Source organism: Rhizophagus irregularis, chromosome 19, assembly GCF_026210795.1.
Source record: "Rhizophagus irregularis chromosome 19, complete sequence".
NCBI lineage: Eukaryota > Fungi > Glomeromycota > Glomeromycetes > Glomerales > Glomeraceae > Rhizophagus > Rhizophagus irregularis.
Window position 1 is genome coordinate 1,479,871 of NC_089447.1, and position 15,594 is coordinate 1,495,464.

Sequence of the window (15,594 nt, forward strand, 5' to 3'; positions counted from 1 at the left end):
AATCTAAATACAACAGGAATAATTTTAACTAGCAAAAATATCAATTATTCGAAAGATCGATACCCGCATATAATAATTGCAAATGATTGGTCGATTACATATCGTTGAAATTATTTTTTTAACAAGAAGAAATAATTTTATTTTATGAATTTGATTTGATTTTTATAATTAAGAAACCTATTGAAATTTAATTAACAATGGAGATGCAATGGGTACAAAATTTGATGTGGCTAATGATTGGACGCGTAAAATGCGTGATCCCATCAAAGGAGGGCTAATTTGGGGCTGACAACTTGATTGTCAACTGCGGATCGCATTGTATTTAACTACTGCACAACTCGAGTGTTGTTTGTTTATTTTCGAACTTCCTTTCAAAACGATTCATTCGAAGATTCGCAACAAAAGCCAATACACTGTAAGCAAATGAGTGTGGACTTTGAGGACATAAGTTTTTTTGACTTTATGATAGAGGTCGTGTCAAAAGCCGTGGACAATATTATGCGGTGGTTTCCTGGAGAGGAAGTAGACATCGATGGTCGACCGTTGGAACCGCGCCAGCCTACCTTATGGAACTTTTTATACTCAAATCATTTGTATCTAGCAATTTTCGTCGTAAGAGTCTGTTCATACTATTCTTACCTATTTTTTATATCTTTTATTTCGCTAATAATAAATGTTTAAAATTTTAGAATGTTTTGAATAATAGGATAAATGCAATTGTATCACCTCGCAACCCACACCCATTATCGAAAAAAACTCGATTTTTGATTCGTCTGCCTTGTTTTTATTTAATGGCATGGGCAGCATGCGTGCTTTTGTCGCGACTTACTATAAGCATTCCTTCTTTACAACCATATTTTTCACAATGGCCTTTTAATTACGGCATTGATTATACCGATCATCAAGCATTATGGTTGACTTTAAAGGCGCTATCAGCCGTTTATGTGATGAAGGCGTTTCATTCAAGTCTTGAAAATAGAAGGTATGATGAAATTTAATTGTTATTTTTTAAAGCTGAACTGGTTTAAAGAGTAATTTTTAAATGTCTTTTCAGACTTTTGTTCAAAAAAAAAAAAGTCGTAAGAGAAAAATATATGCATACTAGAATATTGTTATTTAAAATAGTTTTGATATATTGATATTATTTCAATTATAATACTTATACATTTTGATCAATTTCACTTAGTTTGCCTGGAAGGGAACAAAGCACAACACTTTACGAATACGCTTTGTTATTTCATTACTTTTGTAATGTCACTCCGAACACGTCAAACACTGATCTACTTCTCATAGCTTTTCTAGAAGTGCTGGACATCTTCTTCCTTGAAGTGCTTTACCTTCATCCACGTGGTATTCAATATCGACTCGTCCCTACGACTTTTGTTGGAGTAGCCGGGATTAGTAAGATATATCATTTTACTATTTTCTTAGCATATTATCAACACCATTTTCTCTAACAAATTTTCGGGTTATTGTAGTTCATTATGCGTATGCACTATTTTATAGATCAGAAACATATCCAATTCTGCAAAGTTTTGCTAGATTTCCTGAATTAGCTTTGATTGCCATTATTTTGATATGTGTTATTCTTCATATTATTGCATATGTTGTAACTGGTGGCAATGTGCGGCGAACTTTTTTTTTGGATGCCAGATCGATGCCATCTCTTCATGAAGATTATACAATGGCTTTATACAGAATTGGTACTATAGTGATCGAAACAAATCGTGTTGACGGGTTTCGAAATGAACTTCCGCCAATAGCTGTACCTTTAGGAACAATATTTGAACGTTCAAAAAAGAGAAAGTCAAGGACTTCAGTTGAAACCTCTAATAAACGTAGACCAACATGTGGATATGACAATGAGCAACAAGACATTAACGATTTGACTTCTACGGAATCTAATGGGGGTCCACGCCGTGTTATTGTCTGGTCAAATTTTGTTTTACAAATTGTTCAGGTCTTTGTAGATATAATTATGAGATTCGTTAGCTGGATTTGGTCATTTTCCGGCGGACGTCAACCTTTACAAAATAATAATAATCAACAATCTGCTACTACTGATATTGGAGAGCCAGAAGAAATAGATTGGGATGAAGAGATATATCACAAATTTCTTTATGAGGATTTAGAAGACAAGGACGACGAAGATGATGATGATTTTGTTTATAGTAACTTATCGAATGTCGAAAATGATGAACCTGATTCAGACTTAGGCCATGAAGAAAATGTAAATAGTGAAGATGATGAGGATAATGAAGATAATGAGGAAGATTCCGTAATACCTGGAGATGAATTAATGTTATTAGGAAATGATCTTAGAGAACATGATGATCAACAGCCTTCTACATCCAGTTCAACAGCAAACTCAATTATGCAATCATTGCTCGCACATTTGATGCATTCTACTATTCTAACAAGAACGCAATATCGAAAGATTACACAGACATCAATGTCTTCAACCTCATTAGATGAATCAGCTGCGTTAATGGCATTGATTCATGAGAGACGTATACCACGTGGGTTTAATACACAACCAATTACAGATCGTGTCTGTGTCGTCTGCCACGGGGAAGCTCGTCAATGTCTCTTAAAACCGTGTGGATGTTTCGCGCTTTGTAATGAAGTATGTCTAAAGAATAATAAAATTTTTCTTTCATTTTTTTAATTTAATTTTTTTATTTTAATAACAATTTTATAAAAATTTAGTGTCGCGAAATGATGGCTCAGCGCAAGTTTAAGTACGTTTATTAAATCGCAGAATTACTTCACTTCATACATAAATTCTTCGTGATAATTTAACATTATTCATTGTAATTCTAATAGGTCTTGTCCTTGCTGCCGCAGAACAGTAGAAGGATATTCTCGAGTTTATATCCCCTAAAGATGATATTTTGGTATATCAGCGAGTTTTAATATTTAAACCATATAGCGCATTGCTTTAAAAAAAAATGAAGGGTTGAATGAAAAAAAAACTTTCCCTGCAGAGCGCTTAGTTCAAAATTTCAATTTTACGCGCAAATGGTCAGCGGCGAAAATAATAAATAAACAAATAAAAATTAATAAAATAAATAAAATAAAGTATGCAGAATTCTGGAATCGAATTTGGGGATAATCACTTTATATAGCAAATCAAATTTATACAATCATAAGATTTCTTGATAACAAGGAGACAATCAAGATAATATTTGTTAGAATTAATTAATTAATCATGAAGCCAGCTCTATTCCAGATGATCTTTCAATTTGTTTATCGAAATCAGGAGGGACATCATGACCAAATAACTATAGTTTAATTAAGAAAAAAAAAAATACATAATTACTAATAGATACATTCAAATTTTGAGTTTGGTATCAGGGTTAGATTTTATAAAACCAAACCCGTTTAAGTTTTGATGGTGGTGAACTCAACCTCTTCATGAATTTTCATGAAGGTTGGTACAGCCTATTTAATGTAAAATAATTAAATAATTACTTACTGCTCGAATAAATTTAATAAGATTATTCTCTGGCATTTCGATTTTTGCACGAGGTCCCCAACGATATTCAAGAGGGTCTTGTTCTGAATTCTGCGACTGATCAGTCCCACTTGTTTTTTGTCTATCCAAATAGCCTTGTTTGACAAATGTTGATAATACTTTTTCTAAATCAAATTTATCATTGCCATCAAGATACAACCGACGAAAGTAATGAGTAAGTTGATCTGAAACCATAAATAATATTATTAATTAATAAAAATTATAAAACGTGTGAAATATATAAAACATAATTGTTAACCGTTTGATAAAACTCTTCCGTTCACATGAATCAAGCTGAGAATGACTGTGAGTAATCCCATAATATCTTGTTCATTTTTTCCCCAGTTTATTATGTCAGTTTCTTTATACTCTTGCGGAAGAACATTTTTCAAGACATACGTTTTTAAAGTTTTTTCCTTATTATTAACAGCTAGAATTTCATTTACAAACGGGAATTAATTAACATATCAAATTTAAAAAATTTAAATTTACCATAATAACTTACGTTTACGTGCCCCTCCCGTGCCAAATGATTTTTTAGGCAATTCCGCCAATCTCATTCCGAAAATATCTTCAAGGCGTTCTTGAGCTTTATCAAATACGATTTCATAATAAGCTCTTGAATGTTCGCGTAATACTAATGATAAAAAAGATTTATTATTATTTTTTTCTTTTGGTTCAAATATATTATGGTTGATTAAATAATCCGATATAATCCGATGTGATTACCTTTTTTCACAATTTCTTCTCTCTTTATTGGTTGTTTTCGAAATTCCGTGAATAGGGCAAGTCGTACTACGTCCTTGATTTTGCGCTCTAGCTCCTGTTAAAAAAAAGGTATATAACTAACATACACACACATATATACATAATTAAAATTCCTTTACTTCTGCAGTCAATTTTTGAGCCGCTTTTTCAGTAAGAGTCGAATGTTGATCAACAGAACCTTCTTCATTAGACGACGCTTCAGATTCTTCTTCGTCTTGTCGTCGTCGTTTACGAATGTTGCCAGTTCCTTCCTTCCTTAAAGCTGTGCGTCTTGTTGGTCTACTAGGACCCGCTTCTGTTTCGTCATCCTGTTAAAAATTAACTTATTTATATCAATCTAAATATTAATATAAGAATAATAAACTTACAGCTATTACACTCCGATTGCGTCTGCTGCTTCTTGAACTCTATAAAAGGCAAACACTTAGCCTAAATATTAAAATAAAAATTTTATAACAAAAGATACGTACCATGATTTGAGAGAAATGATATGTTTAATAAGATAGAGTTTTAGCTAATATAAAAACAGGTTCAATTCTCACGCGAACGCGTAGTTACAAGTTCCACTAGTCACTAGTCTTTTGCAATTTACTTGAATGGATATCACATGTTACTTTAACATTAACATCGTTGGTGTCACAATCAATTGTGACTGTGTCGCATCACCGAACACTTAATTATATTCACCCTTTATCTTGTAAAATTTAACTTTTTTTACAAAACTTTTAAAACTTTTGTCAAACTATCTTTTACATAAACTTTATAACCAATAACTTTTTTAAGTTTCAGTGATGAATCTAGAACTAAGAAGTAAGTTTGTATAAACATCTTTCATTTATTAAAGCGATCTATTTTCTGTTTCTTTTTTTTTACTAACCGTTTTTCCTACAAATTCTAATAATTCAAGGTCCTTTCGAATCGGATTATCCTGCGAAACTTGAAGCGACCGTAAGAGATGGACCTGTTCGTTGTATCAGCTTCAATAAACGGGGCACGATGTTAGCAGGCGGTTGTTCCGATGGTTACTGCATAGTATGGGACTTTCAATCAATGAGTATTATTCGTAAAATGAGATGTCATGTAAACTCAGTGACTAGCGTAAGGTAATTTCACTCTAAATAGTTAATTTTATTATGAATTTTTAAAACAAATGATCCCATTAATTCAAATTCAATTAGCTGGTCACGTAATGGTCGATGTATCCTCTCTTCCGGTGAAGACCACAAATGTGTCTATTGGGATATAACAAAAGGCACTCAAAAGTGGATCCGTTTTGATGGGCCAGTACTTATGGCTGAAATGCACCCAAGAAATAAGTCAGTATATATTTAATTCCTTTGTTTTTCATTGAGAAAATAAATTTGAGCATATCGCGGCTCAATCGTCAATGATAGTTCTATTTTTGTTGCCTCAATATACCAAGATTCACCGGTAATTGTAGAAATAGGAGATACAATACGTCGGTTTCCATTACCAACGAACGCAGGGTCTTCACCTGACGCGAATAACAGCAGCAGTGAAGAAACAACGAATTCAACTCTTTATATACAGTGAGTATCAAGAAAAACTTTCCAATTCTGTTACTTTTGTTAAGTAAAACTGCCGGAAAAAACTTACTTGTTACTGATGTTAGGCAATAATACTCCGATATATAGTAAAACAGTTGTATGTCGATACGATAAGCGTGGTAACCGAATTCTTACAGGAACGAATAAAGGTTACTTGAATGTAATCGATCCAAACACTCGAAGAGTAAGTAAATTTATTTATTTTATTTTATTTTTATTACTTTAGTTATAGATTTTGTTTATGAGCTTTTTTCTTCGTACGTATAATTTTAGATACTAGACAATCCAAAACTAAGTCACTTATCTATAAGAAATATTTCAGTTAGCCGTAACGGGAAGTATGTGTAGATTCTCGGTTGCCAAGACATATGTGGTGATATTTTATAAATTCATTATTTTTCTTGTCTAAAGTGATGACTTTTTTTGTTTATTTATATTTTTATTATAATAGAGTTATTGCTGTTAATATTTCGGACAAAACTATTCGACTTTATGGGTTAGATGACGAAAGGATAGATATTAACCCTGAACTGCAATTTGCGGAAACCGTCAATAAAGATAATTGGAATCAATGTTGTTTCAGTCAAAATGGTGACTATTTAATAGGAGGTTCGTTTTTCTTTTATTTTAAAGTTCGTTTTTTTTTAATTAAAAATTGTAATTAAGTAAAATTTTTTTTTTAAAAAAAAAAGGTTCTGGAAAATTAGCGGCACATGAAATATTTATATGGGATAGAAGGACTACTAGGCTTGTACAGGTTTTACAAGGACCAAATGAAACATGTGTAGATCTGGCTCAACATCCTATACAACCAATAATCATATCAGTAGACATGGAAGGAACAATGTATACATGGACAACACGACATAAAGAAGATTGGGTTTGTTGGGATCCAGCATTTAAAGAGATTGATGATAATATAGTGTATGAAGAAAGAGAAGATGAATTTGATTTTGTAAGTGAAGAAGAAGCAGAATATTCTCAGAATAATCAAATGAAACAAGACGAAGATGAAGATGAAGATGAAGAAATTGATGTAGTGACAGTTGATAAACCCGCACGTTCTGATTCTTCTGACATGGAAGATGATGAATTAATTTACTTGGTGGATTCTGAGGTGGAGAGTTTCATTAGCACAAAAACACTTGAAACTCAACAACCTGAAAGCTCAACGAGGTCAGATCAATCTTCGAACAATGTAATTATCCCCAGTAGTACAAATAATTCGAGTATGGGACGAAATTCAAAAGTCAAAGGGAAGAATAAAGCACGGATAGGAAATGAATACGAAGATATGAACGGATGGAAAAAGAAATCTTATCATAATTAAAGCATAAACTAAATTAAAAATCTTACATACTTAAAACATTTGTCAGAGAAGCTGTAATTCAGTTCTCTCCAGAGAGAGTATTTGATTATATATAAGAGTGCTTGCGAAATGCGGGATATTATTATCATATTCAGCCACTAATATGTGTCACAATCCTACTTATTTGTACATATTAGTTCTTAATGCTTAGATTTATAGTAATACTGGATGATCTGGAAAATAATAATAGTCAAAAAAAACTCATTTGTTCTTAGTAGATATTAATAATTAATTTGACACATATACACTTTTTTATGTAAATAGTTCATTTTCTTTTTTGCATTTAAAACTTTTTCCTTATATGCATTTAAATAGAATAAAAAAATTTTTTTTAAATAATATGATAAAGTATTATTATCATTGTTTAACTGTCAAAGAAATTATTTTAATTACTTAAAGTTATAATAAAGTATTTATACAGTTATTATATAGGAAACCTTTTATAATTTGATTAGTATATTCTGTAAATCCTTTTTTTAAGGAAATAGCATCATGTACAAATACCGAAATACAGTAAATAAAAATATGCATTATTTTTTCATTAAGAGCATATTAACTAAATAAATAAATATATATAAATACATAATTGTCATTTATTATTTGTAATTATCCATTACAAATATATCTAAATATATCTAATCATTCAAAATAGGATAAAAAAAAAGTTTAAAACTTTTGATGATTTATATCAAAATTTAATTATATAAATTGTTTTTAAAACTAAGTTTTTAAACTGAATAAATTTTAAAGAAAATACTTTTAAAACTTCAAAAACACTCTTATATGATTACTTAAGAAAATCCAATATTTTTCTTTTAAATACTTATTTTTTTAAAAAAAAAATGATTACAGAAAAAATATACCATATTTGCCTAAAAATAAGCAACCTGTTTTATTATGGAAAATATTTGTTCAAACTATAGCATGTATTTTGTCAAACTGCATTAAATCTCGGCTAATGATAATTTAATTTGTTGTGTAATAATGAACGTATTTTAAAGAATATTCAGCAAATTTTACAACTTGCTTATTTTTGGGTACATACAATTATAATGTTGCTTATTTTTATGCAAATATTGTAGTTAAAAAAATATACATTTTTTAAAGAGACAAATTTTACATGTTTAGTTTATTGAAAATTGGTATTACCAAATCAATAATACCTAAAAAAAATTTATGTTTATATAATTATATAATTTATATAATAAAATTTTGGTAATTAAGATAATTAAGATTTTTAGCCACATTAACAAATAAAGACTTAAAAGACTATTATTTTATTGATGTGTAAGTTTTACCAAGAAGTGTATAAAACGTCATTTAACTTTTATAATATAATATATAAATGAGTGTACCAAAGTGCATGAGTGCACCTGTTTAAAATTTTTCTATATAATATTAATAATTAAACTTGATTTCCCACTTCATTTTCAATTAGAATCATCTTTAGCTAATATATTTTTATTATATTCAAAATTATTTAAAAGAATTTGACTATTCTCAACTATTGATGGGGGCGATGATTCATCTGTAATAGTTTGGAAGTATTGCAGAATAGTATGTTGCCGCTTAATTTCCGTTTCATCATCACCATAATCATAGAGATCATCTACAGTATCCATAAAAGCTCCTAATTTTGCCAATTGGTCAGCTTCTTCATTTTCTTGAACACCAACATGGCCTTGAACATATTCCTAATAACAAAAGAGAAATTAGAAAAATGAATCTATAAATTCTATATACTCCACTTGACTAATCAAATTCATAAAATGTCATACGATGGTAACTTCTGCATTGCGTGCTCTTACTAATTTCATTAATCGTTGGAAGAGTTCCTTATTTTCAACATCTTTATTATTTGATGCTTTCCATTTATTATTCTTTTCCCATTTAGGTATCCAAGATTTATATGCTAATGGAAAAAATAAAACAATGATTAATTAAGAACTGTTTATAATTTTATGCTTCATGTTTCCTTACCATTTATTACATATTGACTGTCGGTCCTTATTTCTAATGGTATGTTATTGTCTGGGCAAGTTTCTAAGGCGCGTATTACTGCCTAATAAAGTGTTATCGATTTAATAATTATTTAGTATAGTTTTAATATTTTTGGCATCTTACCATAATTTCGGCCCTATTATTAGTTTGTCTCGGCCCTGGCAAACGCTCACTGATATTACTGTAATCATCAAATACTACTTTAATAATTTTTAAATGGTTGTATGAAGTTAATTTTCATTAGGAAAAAAAAATTACCGTGGATCATCTTTACCCCAATAAACTCCTATACCAGCCTTTGCTCCATGTTGTCCGTTGTTGATTGAACTTCCATCTGTCCAAACCTTGAGAGATTTTTCGTTACTTACATTGGATGCTGACTGATAAGTTAAATCAAATAATCTTATAAACATTTATATAAATATTCATTAATTATTTAGGAATTTCATTCTGAACGTACAGAACTAGTATTTTGTTGCTTAGATGAAATATATTTCGATATCGGTGTTTCTCGAGTAGAATTTCCGAATACTTGAAAATGTTTTATAAATCTTTTTAATAAAATTATTACGAATAAGACATTATATTATATTGCAAACCTTTTTTATTATTTCCTTCTTTTACAAAAGCTTCGGCTTCCTGTAGTGTATTGAACTTTTTATATTTAGCATTGGGATATTTCTTGATTTGTTTTTCGCATTCTTCCCTATGAGGACCCCGGTAATTAACAAGAATTCAAATGTATCAATGAAAATTGGTAGTCGACTAACTATACATACCAAGAATGATAAACTCCCGGTTTAAAACCAATGTGAACCGCATAAAATCCAGATTTGACCTTGGGCATTTTAGTTTCAATGAGTATTCTCCTATGTGAAAAGAAATTTAACCGGGGTTTCCTCGATTTATGGTTTAAAACAGGCAAAATTCGCGTTAATTTCTTTATAATTGGTCGTTTCGAACTATAGAAGTCTTTTTCTTTAAAAAAGCTATGTAATAATAATCTGATCATCATGATGCCTGCCACGCATGGTAGCTCACACAACATTTCAACTGTTAGAGTGTGACAAATAATTGTGACTCGGTAAGCTGTAAATCATCACGTTATCACAAGTTCGTTACCCATAAATACTGAACGACTCGCTTTAGGAAATAATAAATTCTATCTAGAATCGTTAACACGCAAAATGGAAGACTCTAATGCGAATGCCAAGAGAAAGCGTACGCTTGACATTGTAGTTGACGCTCCTAATAACTTGGATCTTGATACGTATATTTCAAATTACAAAGGTTGGTTTTGATTTAAAACTTTTGGAGTTTTGATAAAGCCAACTCGAATTTCAAAAACCGTTTGTTTATTTTCAGGGCATACAAAGGTCGACCGTTTGCTTTTTATAGCAAAACGATGTCCTTCACTTCAAATTGATGCTTATAGACTTGCATTACAAGAATTACGTGATCATTCACTTGATCATGCCAGATATATATCAGCTGCAACAAAACTAAACGAAGTTCTGACAGCTCAAGGATATCCATCTTTCTCAATTGATAATACATGGGTTGATTCAACACAAAAACGTGCAAAATCTTTATTGGAAAGGTTGGAAGTTGAATTAAAAAATTATAAGAATAATTTAATAAAAGAGAGCATAAGGGTAATTATATTTTCTTAAAATTAAACGATAAAAAATTTATTTGTAATTTTCATTTTATATCAGATGGGACACAATGATCTTGGCGATCATTATTATAATTGTGGAAATTTGACGAACGCGCTGAAATGTTATTCCAGAACTCGGGATTATTGTACAACGGCCAAGCACGTTATAGAGATGTGCTTGAACGTTATCAAAGTTTCCATCGAACTGGGAAATTTTTCTCATGTACACAGTTATGTTATCAAAGCAGAGTCTACTCCTGATATTCAACCGGCTGTACAAGCCAAGTTGAAAGTTGCCGCAGCTTTAGCTCATCTTGATAATAACAAGTATAAGTTAGCAGCGAGATTGTTCTTGGAGACCAGCTTTGAGATTTCTCAGCCAGCGAATAATTACTCTGAGGTACATTATAAGATTATTAGAATATTATTAACATGAAATATTTCCGATTTAATAATACCTGTTATATTGCAACAACAGGTTATCTCACCGAATGACATAGCTGTATATGGAGGACTATGTGCTCTTGCTTCATTTGATCGATCAGAACTCAAAAGCAAAGTGATTGATAATGCCGAATTCAAACAGTTCTTAGAACTTGAGCCTCATATTAGAGAGCTAATTCATGGATTTTACAATTCAAAATATTCTGTTGTATTGGATATTTTGGACAAATGGAAGGTAAATTTATCAAATTTGTACGAGCATATGAGAGTATTATCTTTTCTACAAAATTTAAAATGATATCGCTTAAAATTATTAGAATGATTATTTGCTTGATCTTCACCTGCACAGTCACGTGGAAAACCTTTACGATAATATTCGTAAGAAAGCATTGGTACAATACTTTAGCCCTTTCCTTACGGTAGATATGAACAAGATGGCACAATCCTTTGGAACAAATGTTCCAAAATTGGAAAGAGAACTTGCCAAGTTGATTACGGAGAATCATATTCAAGCACGAATTGATAGTCATAAAAAGGTTGAAATTATTGTTTTTTATATTAATATCCTTTTGGGAATGTTTTTAAGTTAAATTATGTTATTCTTTTTTTTTTAGATTTTATGTGCAAAACAACAAGATCAACGAAGTGGTATATTTTACAAAGCTTTGAAAATGGGTGACGAATTTGAACAGAGCACTAATGCCATGTTGCTACGTATGAATTTATTAAAAGCTAATCTCGTTGTAACAACAAATCAAAAGTAGATATATTTATTTCCTTCTCTCTGCAGCTATTTATTTATTTATTTATTTATTTTTTTCTTTTTTTTTTCTTTTTTTTTTGAGCATATCAGCATTTAACTAATGATTTGATTTTATAGAAGTGATAACAGACGTCATAATTGATCTTTTATAAACAAGGTGATTCGATTTACGTTCAATTATATACACATACTATATACATTTATATGTATATATATATATGAGAAATGAAATAAATCAGTTTGGCAGGATTCAATTCAATAATACAATTACAAAAATTTCAGTATATAAAAATAAATTACATCACAATTTTGAGATCAAGTATAAATCTTTTTTTAAATTTAATGATTTAATTCATCCAAAATTTTCTTTACACACTGTACAATTAATCTATGCTCCACGGTATGAATTCGCGTTTCCAGATCATTTAATGAGTCAGTTTCAAATATTGAGACTTCTTCAATTAACAAAGGTTCACCTTTATCTACATCCGGAATGACTTTGTGGACCATGACTCCTGTTTTCGTAATTTCACCTTTTTTAAATGCTTCATAAGCTCTTTTGATGGAATCCGCACCTTTAGGATGAAAATTTAAAAATATAAATGAATTCAAATAAATATAGAGATAAAAAAAAGAAGAATATAAATACCGTCAAATTGATTTGGTAAAGCAGGATGTAAATTAATAATATTTATGTCTTTAAAAAGATTCAAAAATTCTTCAGATAAAATATGCATCCAACCAGCCAGAACAATTAAATTTGGATTATATTCTTTAATTTTTTTAGCAAGGTCTATATCATATTCTATACGGGTTTTACCCAAATCTTTATAAGGTTTTAAAGGAAAAATCAAAGTAGGAATTTCTGCTTGAGTAGCCCTAGTTAATCCATAAGCGGAGTCTTTATTTGAAACTACCAAAACAATTTGTCCATTGAGCGTTTTTGAATTAATTGCATCAATTATTGCTTGTAAATTTGAACCATTTCCTGAAATTAATACGACAATTCTAGGTGACATATTTTTTTTAAATAAAAAAAGTAAAAGAAGAATACTTAAGAATACGAATAAATAAAATTTTTTAGAAATCATTCTCTTATTTCTTTTTGGGAATCTAGAATATATTATATATTGATTTTGTTGGCCAATGATAATACATTGATAATTTTGATCTACATTTTAATTATGTATAACAAATATAAAATAAAATTTTCTAAAAAAAAAAAATAAATTAAAAATAAAAATGTCTAAAATCGTCGATGATTTTGAAAAAAATTTGAATGATTTGGATTCAGAATTGGACAATATACAAAAATGCGCGCAAGAAATATTACAAAAAGTGTATGTTATTTTTTTTTTTTCTAACGAAAAATATATTATATTATGTAGTTGAAATTTATTACATCATGTTGGGAGGCTTGGAAGTATTTTGATACAAAAAATTTCGTTCGAATGTGAAGGGAGAAAAAAAAGGCTTGTTTAACTAATCAGAAAAAAAAATGATTTTTTTTTCCTTAATAGAGAGAATTCATTCTCTTATCCATATTCAATTAGTTCTGTTACAAGTAAATACTTTTTTTTTTTTATTCTAAATATTCTTAATTTACAAAGCATTATAATAAAATTTCTTTTTTAATTTATTTAGATGAATTAAATGTTCTCTTATTAGCAACTCAACATTTTGAAAAAAGAGCCAAAAGTTTTGGAGTAACAAGTTTAACAACAAACTCAACCACAGCAGCATCAACCGATATAAAAGCAATTAATGAACCTGGCAGATTAAATACTATGGTAGAAGAAAAGAAACTTGCTGTAGATGCATTGAATCAAGAATCAAAACGTATTGCTGATAATGCTAAAGCTGCTTATCAATTACAATAATAAATTAATTAGTACAACGATTTTATGTAATTTTTTTTTTCTTTTTACGAAAATTAATGTTTATGAATTATACAAACATAATTAATTATATTAATACAAATTTAAGAAAGTAGTTAGAAAAAAAAATCCAAGAAACAATATAAGGAAAAAATATATAAAAAAAAATAGATTATTCCAATTAAGAAATAAAAGAACACTCGCTAAATAATTTTCCTTTAGCGGTTAATTCTTCATTTTCGCCAATTTTGACATGCGCCTCCGCTTCATTAAACCATTGATAGACATAAGGTTTAGCGACAAAAGCTAAAATAAAAAAAAACAAATTGAAAGGTTTTAGTAAAAATATATATATTATTGTTATATCTCTTTTTTTTTATTTTACCTTGCACAATTTTCTTCAAGAAATAGGGAACCTCGTTCAAAACATCAATTTTATCCATAAGAACGTCAAGTTTGATTTCCAAAAAAGCAGAGAAATCTTCATCAGTTTCCAAAGTTTTTCCTTCCCAAGTATATTTAATTTTCGTGGGGACTTTATATTTTGTTTCAGGATCCAAACTTGTTTCCAAGAATTGTGCCATGTTCTTCACGGAAACACCCACCAATTTATTATTCACGACTAAACTTCCTTGATTAATTTTTTTACTTCCATAATTTGGAGTTGTTTCAAACTCACACATTGATAAAGAAGCAACATCAGATTGGAAATTAACAAAATTCCAACGTGATGCAATCAAATGTGGACGCATTCCTTGAATAGCGTGAACAAATAATCCAACTCCAGTAACATCGAATGCTCGACCATCAACGACCATATTCCCTTTAACATTACCCTTTGGCCAAAATTTATGCTCAACGAATCCAGATGATTTATCTTGACCAAAGTAAGTCTTCCCTCCTCCAATTTTGAATCCACGATCAATTCGTTCAAATTCAAAAGAAACGATTAGCTCTTTATGCGTTAAATTTACAGCATATTTATTACATTCAGGATTAAGTTTAATCGACATATTATTTGCACTGGCTGATCGTCGATCCGGTGAAAGAGTGAAATTGGTCATATTTACTGATTTAAAGGTATTGACTCCATTACCAAAGAAACGAGAAGTAAATTGGATCGTAGGATTCCATAAACTATATAAAGGAACGTTCATTGTATATCAAAATTATTGAATCCAAATGAATTGAAACTTGTTCCTCAAAATTAAAATACCCGATATTTGAATGAATCATTTGAACAAAAGCAAAATGTCCCTCGTTAGTAGCCAAATAGAATGTTTGCGTTTCAGTTGAAGAACCTGATGCCAAAGTCCATTCAAGATCTTTCGGAGCAACATCTGAATAAAGGCTATCTTTAGCTAAATCACCGGCAACATGAAGGTTGGACATTTTTTTTTAATGATACTTCAAAAAAACGAATTTTTAACGATTAATTCCAAATGTTAGAAATTATCTGAAAAACTTTTTTGAGTTAAACCAAACCTTTTACCTAAATATAAAGTTAATAAATACGCTTAAAAATGTTTGAAATTTCAAATGACGTTAAAATTTCAATATCAAGTGGGAAAAAATCCATAGCTATTTATTGAATTCTTTTCTGCGGATCTTATGCGTAATTACGCCT

At 29.8% G+C, this 15,594-nt stretch overlaps 7 protein-coding genes across 7 annotated transcripts; 4 read left to right on the forward strand and 3 right to left on the reverse strand.

The window, feature by feature from the left end:
• Positions 1-300: 300 nt before the first annotated feature.
• On the forward strand, positions 301-3,096 carry OCT59_010860 (uncharacterized protein). The gene is made up of 6 exons (XM_025311123.2): positions 301-612; positions 690-982; positions 1,187-1,401; positions 1,479-2,626; positions 2,710-2,741; positions 2,827-3,096. The coding sequence occupies exons 1-6, from the start codon at positions 424-426 to the stop codon at positions 2,882-2,884; spliced, it is 1,935 nt and encodes a 644-aa protein (XP_025174772.2). The 5' UTR covers positions 301-423; the 3' UTR covers positions 2,885-3,096.
• Positions 3,092-4,834, reverse strand: OCT59_010861 (uncharacterized protein). Its single transcript, XM_066136152.1, has 8 exons — positions 4,756-4,834; positions 4,654-4,692; positions 4,405-4,593; positions 4,247-4,340; positions 4,023-4,154; positions 3,777-3,947; positions 3,479-3,702; positions 3,092-3,284 (listed from the first exon to the last, which is right to left on the reverse strand). The coding sequence occupies exons 1-8, from the start codon at positions 4,756-4,758 to the stop codon at positions 3,210-3,212; spliced, it is 927 nt and encodes a 308-aa protein (XP_066000809.1). The 5' UTR covers positions 4,759-4,834; the 3' UTR covers positions 3,092-3,209.
• A 242-nt stretch (positions 4,835-5,076) lies between these two features.
• Positions 5,077-7,183, forward strand: OCT59_010862 (uncharacterized protein; the record flags this gene model as incomplete). The annotated part of the gene is made up of 8 exons (XM_025311122.1): positions 5,077-5,095; positions 5,193-5,388; positions 5,464-5,601; positions 5,680-5,835; positions 5,941-6,037; positions 6,127-6,191; positions 6,305-6,462; positions 6,546-7,183. 8 exons carry the CDS (start codon positions 5,077-5,079, stop codon positions 7,181-7,183), a joined length of 1,467 nt encoding a protein of 488 aa, XP_025174770.1.
• A 3,227-nt stretch (positions 7,184-10,410) lies between these two features.
• OCT59_010863 (uncharacterized protein) lies at positions 10,411-12,408 on the forward strand (the record flags this gene model as incomplete). The annotated part of the gene is made up of 7 exons (XM_025311121.2): positions 10,411-10,513; positions 10,589-10,878; positions 10,942-11,283; positions 11,362-11,562; positions 11,645-11,863; positions 11,942-12,087; positions 12,208-12,408. 7 exons carry the CDS (start codon positions 10,411-10,413, stop codon positions 12,230-12,232), a joined length of 1,326 nt encoding a protein of 441 aa, XP_025174768.2. The 3' UTR covers positions 12,233-12,408.
• Positions 12,311-13,186, reverse strand: OCT59_010864 (uncharacterized protein). The gene is made up of 2 exons (XM_025333180.2): positions 12,740-13,186; positions 12,311-12,665 (listed from the first exon to the last, which is right to left on the reverse strand). The coding sequence occupies exons 1-2, from the start codon at positions 13,179-13,181 to the stop codon at positions 12,430-12,432; spliced, it is 678 nt and encodes a 225-aa protein (XP_025174767.1). The 5' UTR covers positions 13,182-13,186; the 3' UTR covers positions 12,311-12,429.
• Positions 13,187-13,308: 122 nt separating this feature from the next.
• Positions 13,309-14,213, forward strand: OCT59_010865 (uncharacterized protein). The gene is made up of 3 exons (XM_025319012.2): positions 13,309-13,430; positions 13,611-13,654; positions 13,735-14,213. Exons 1-3 carry the CDS (start codon positions 13,333-13,335, stop codon positions 13,968-13,970), a joined length of 378 nt encoding a protein of 125 aa, XP_025174766.1. The 5' UTR covers positions 13,309-13,332; the 3' UTR covers positions 13,971-14,213.
• On the reverse strand, positions 13,964-15,546 carry OCT59_010866 (uncharacterized protein). The gene is made up of 4 exons (XM_025319011.2): positions 15,460-15,546; positions 15,184-15,374; positions 14,353-15,104; positions 13,964-14,273 (listed from the first exon to the last, which is right to left on the reverse strand). The coding sequence occupies exons 2-4, from the start codon at positions 15,357-15,359 to the stop codon at positions 14,149-14,151; spliced, it is 1,053 nt and encodes a 350-aa protein (XP_025174765.1). The 5' UTR covers positions 15,360-15,374; positions 15,460-15,546; the 3' UTR covers positions 13,964-14,148.
• Between the last annotated feature and the right edge of the window lie 48 nt (positions 15,547-15,594).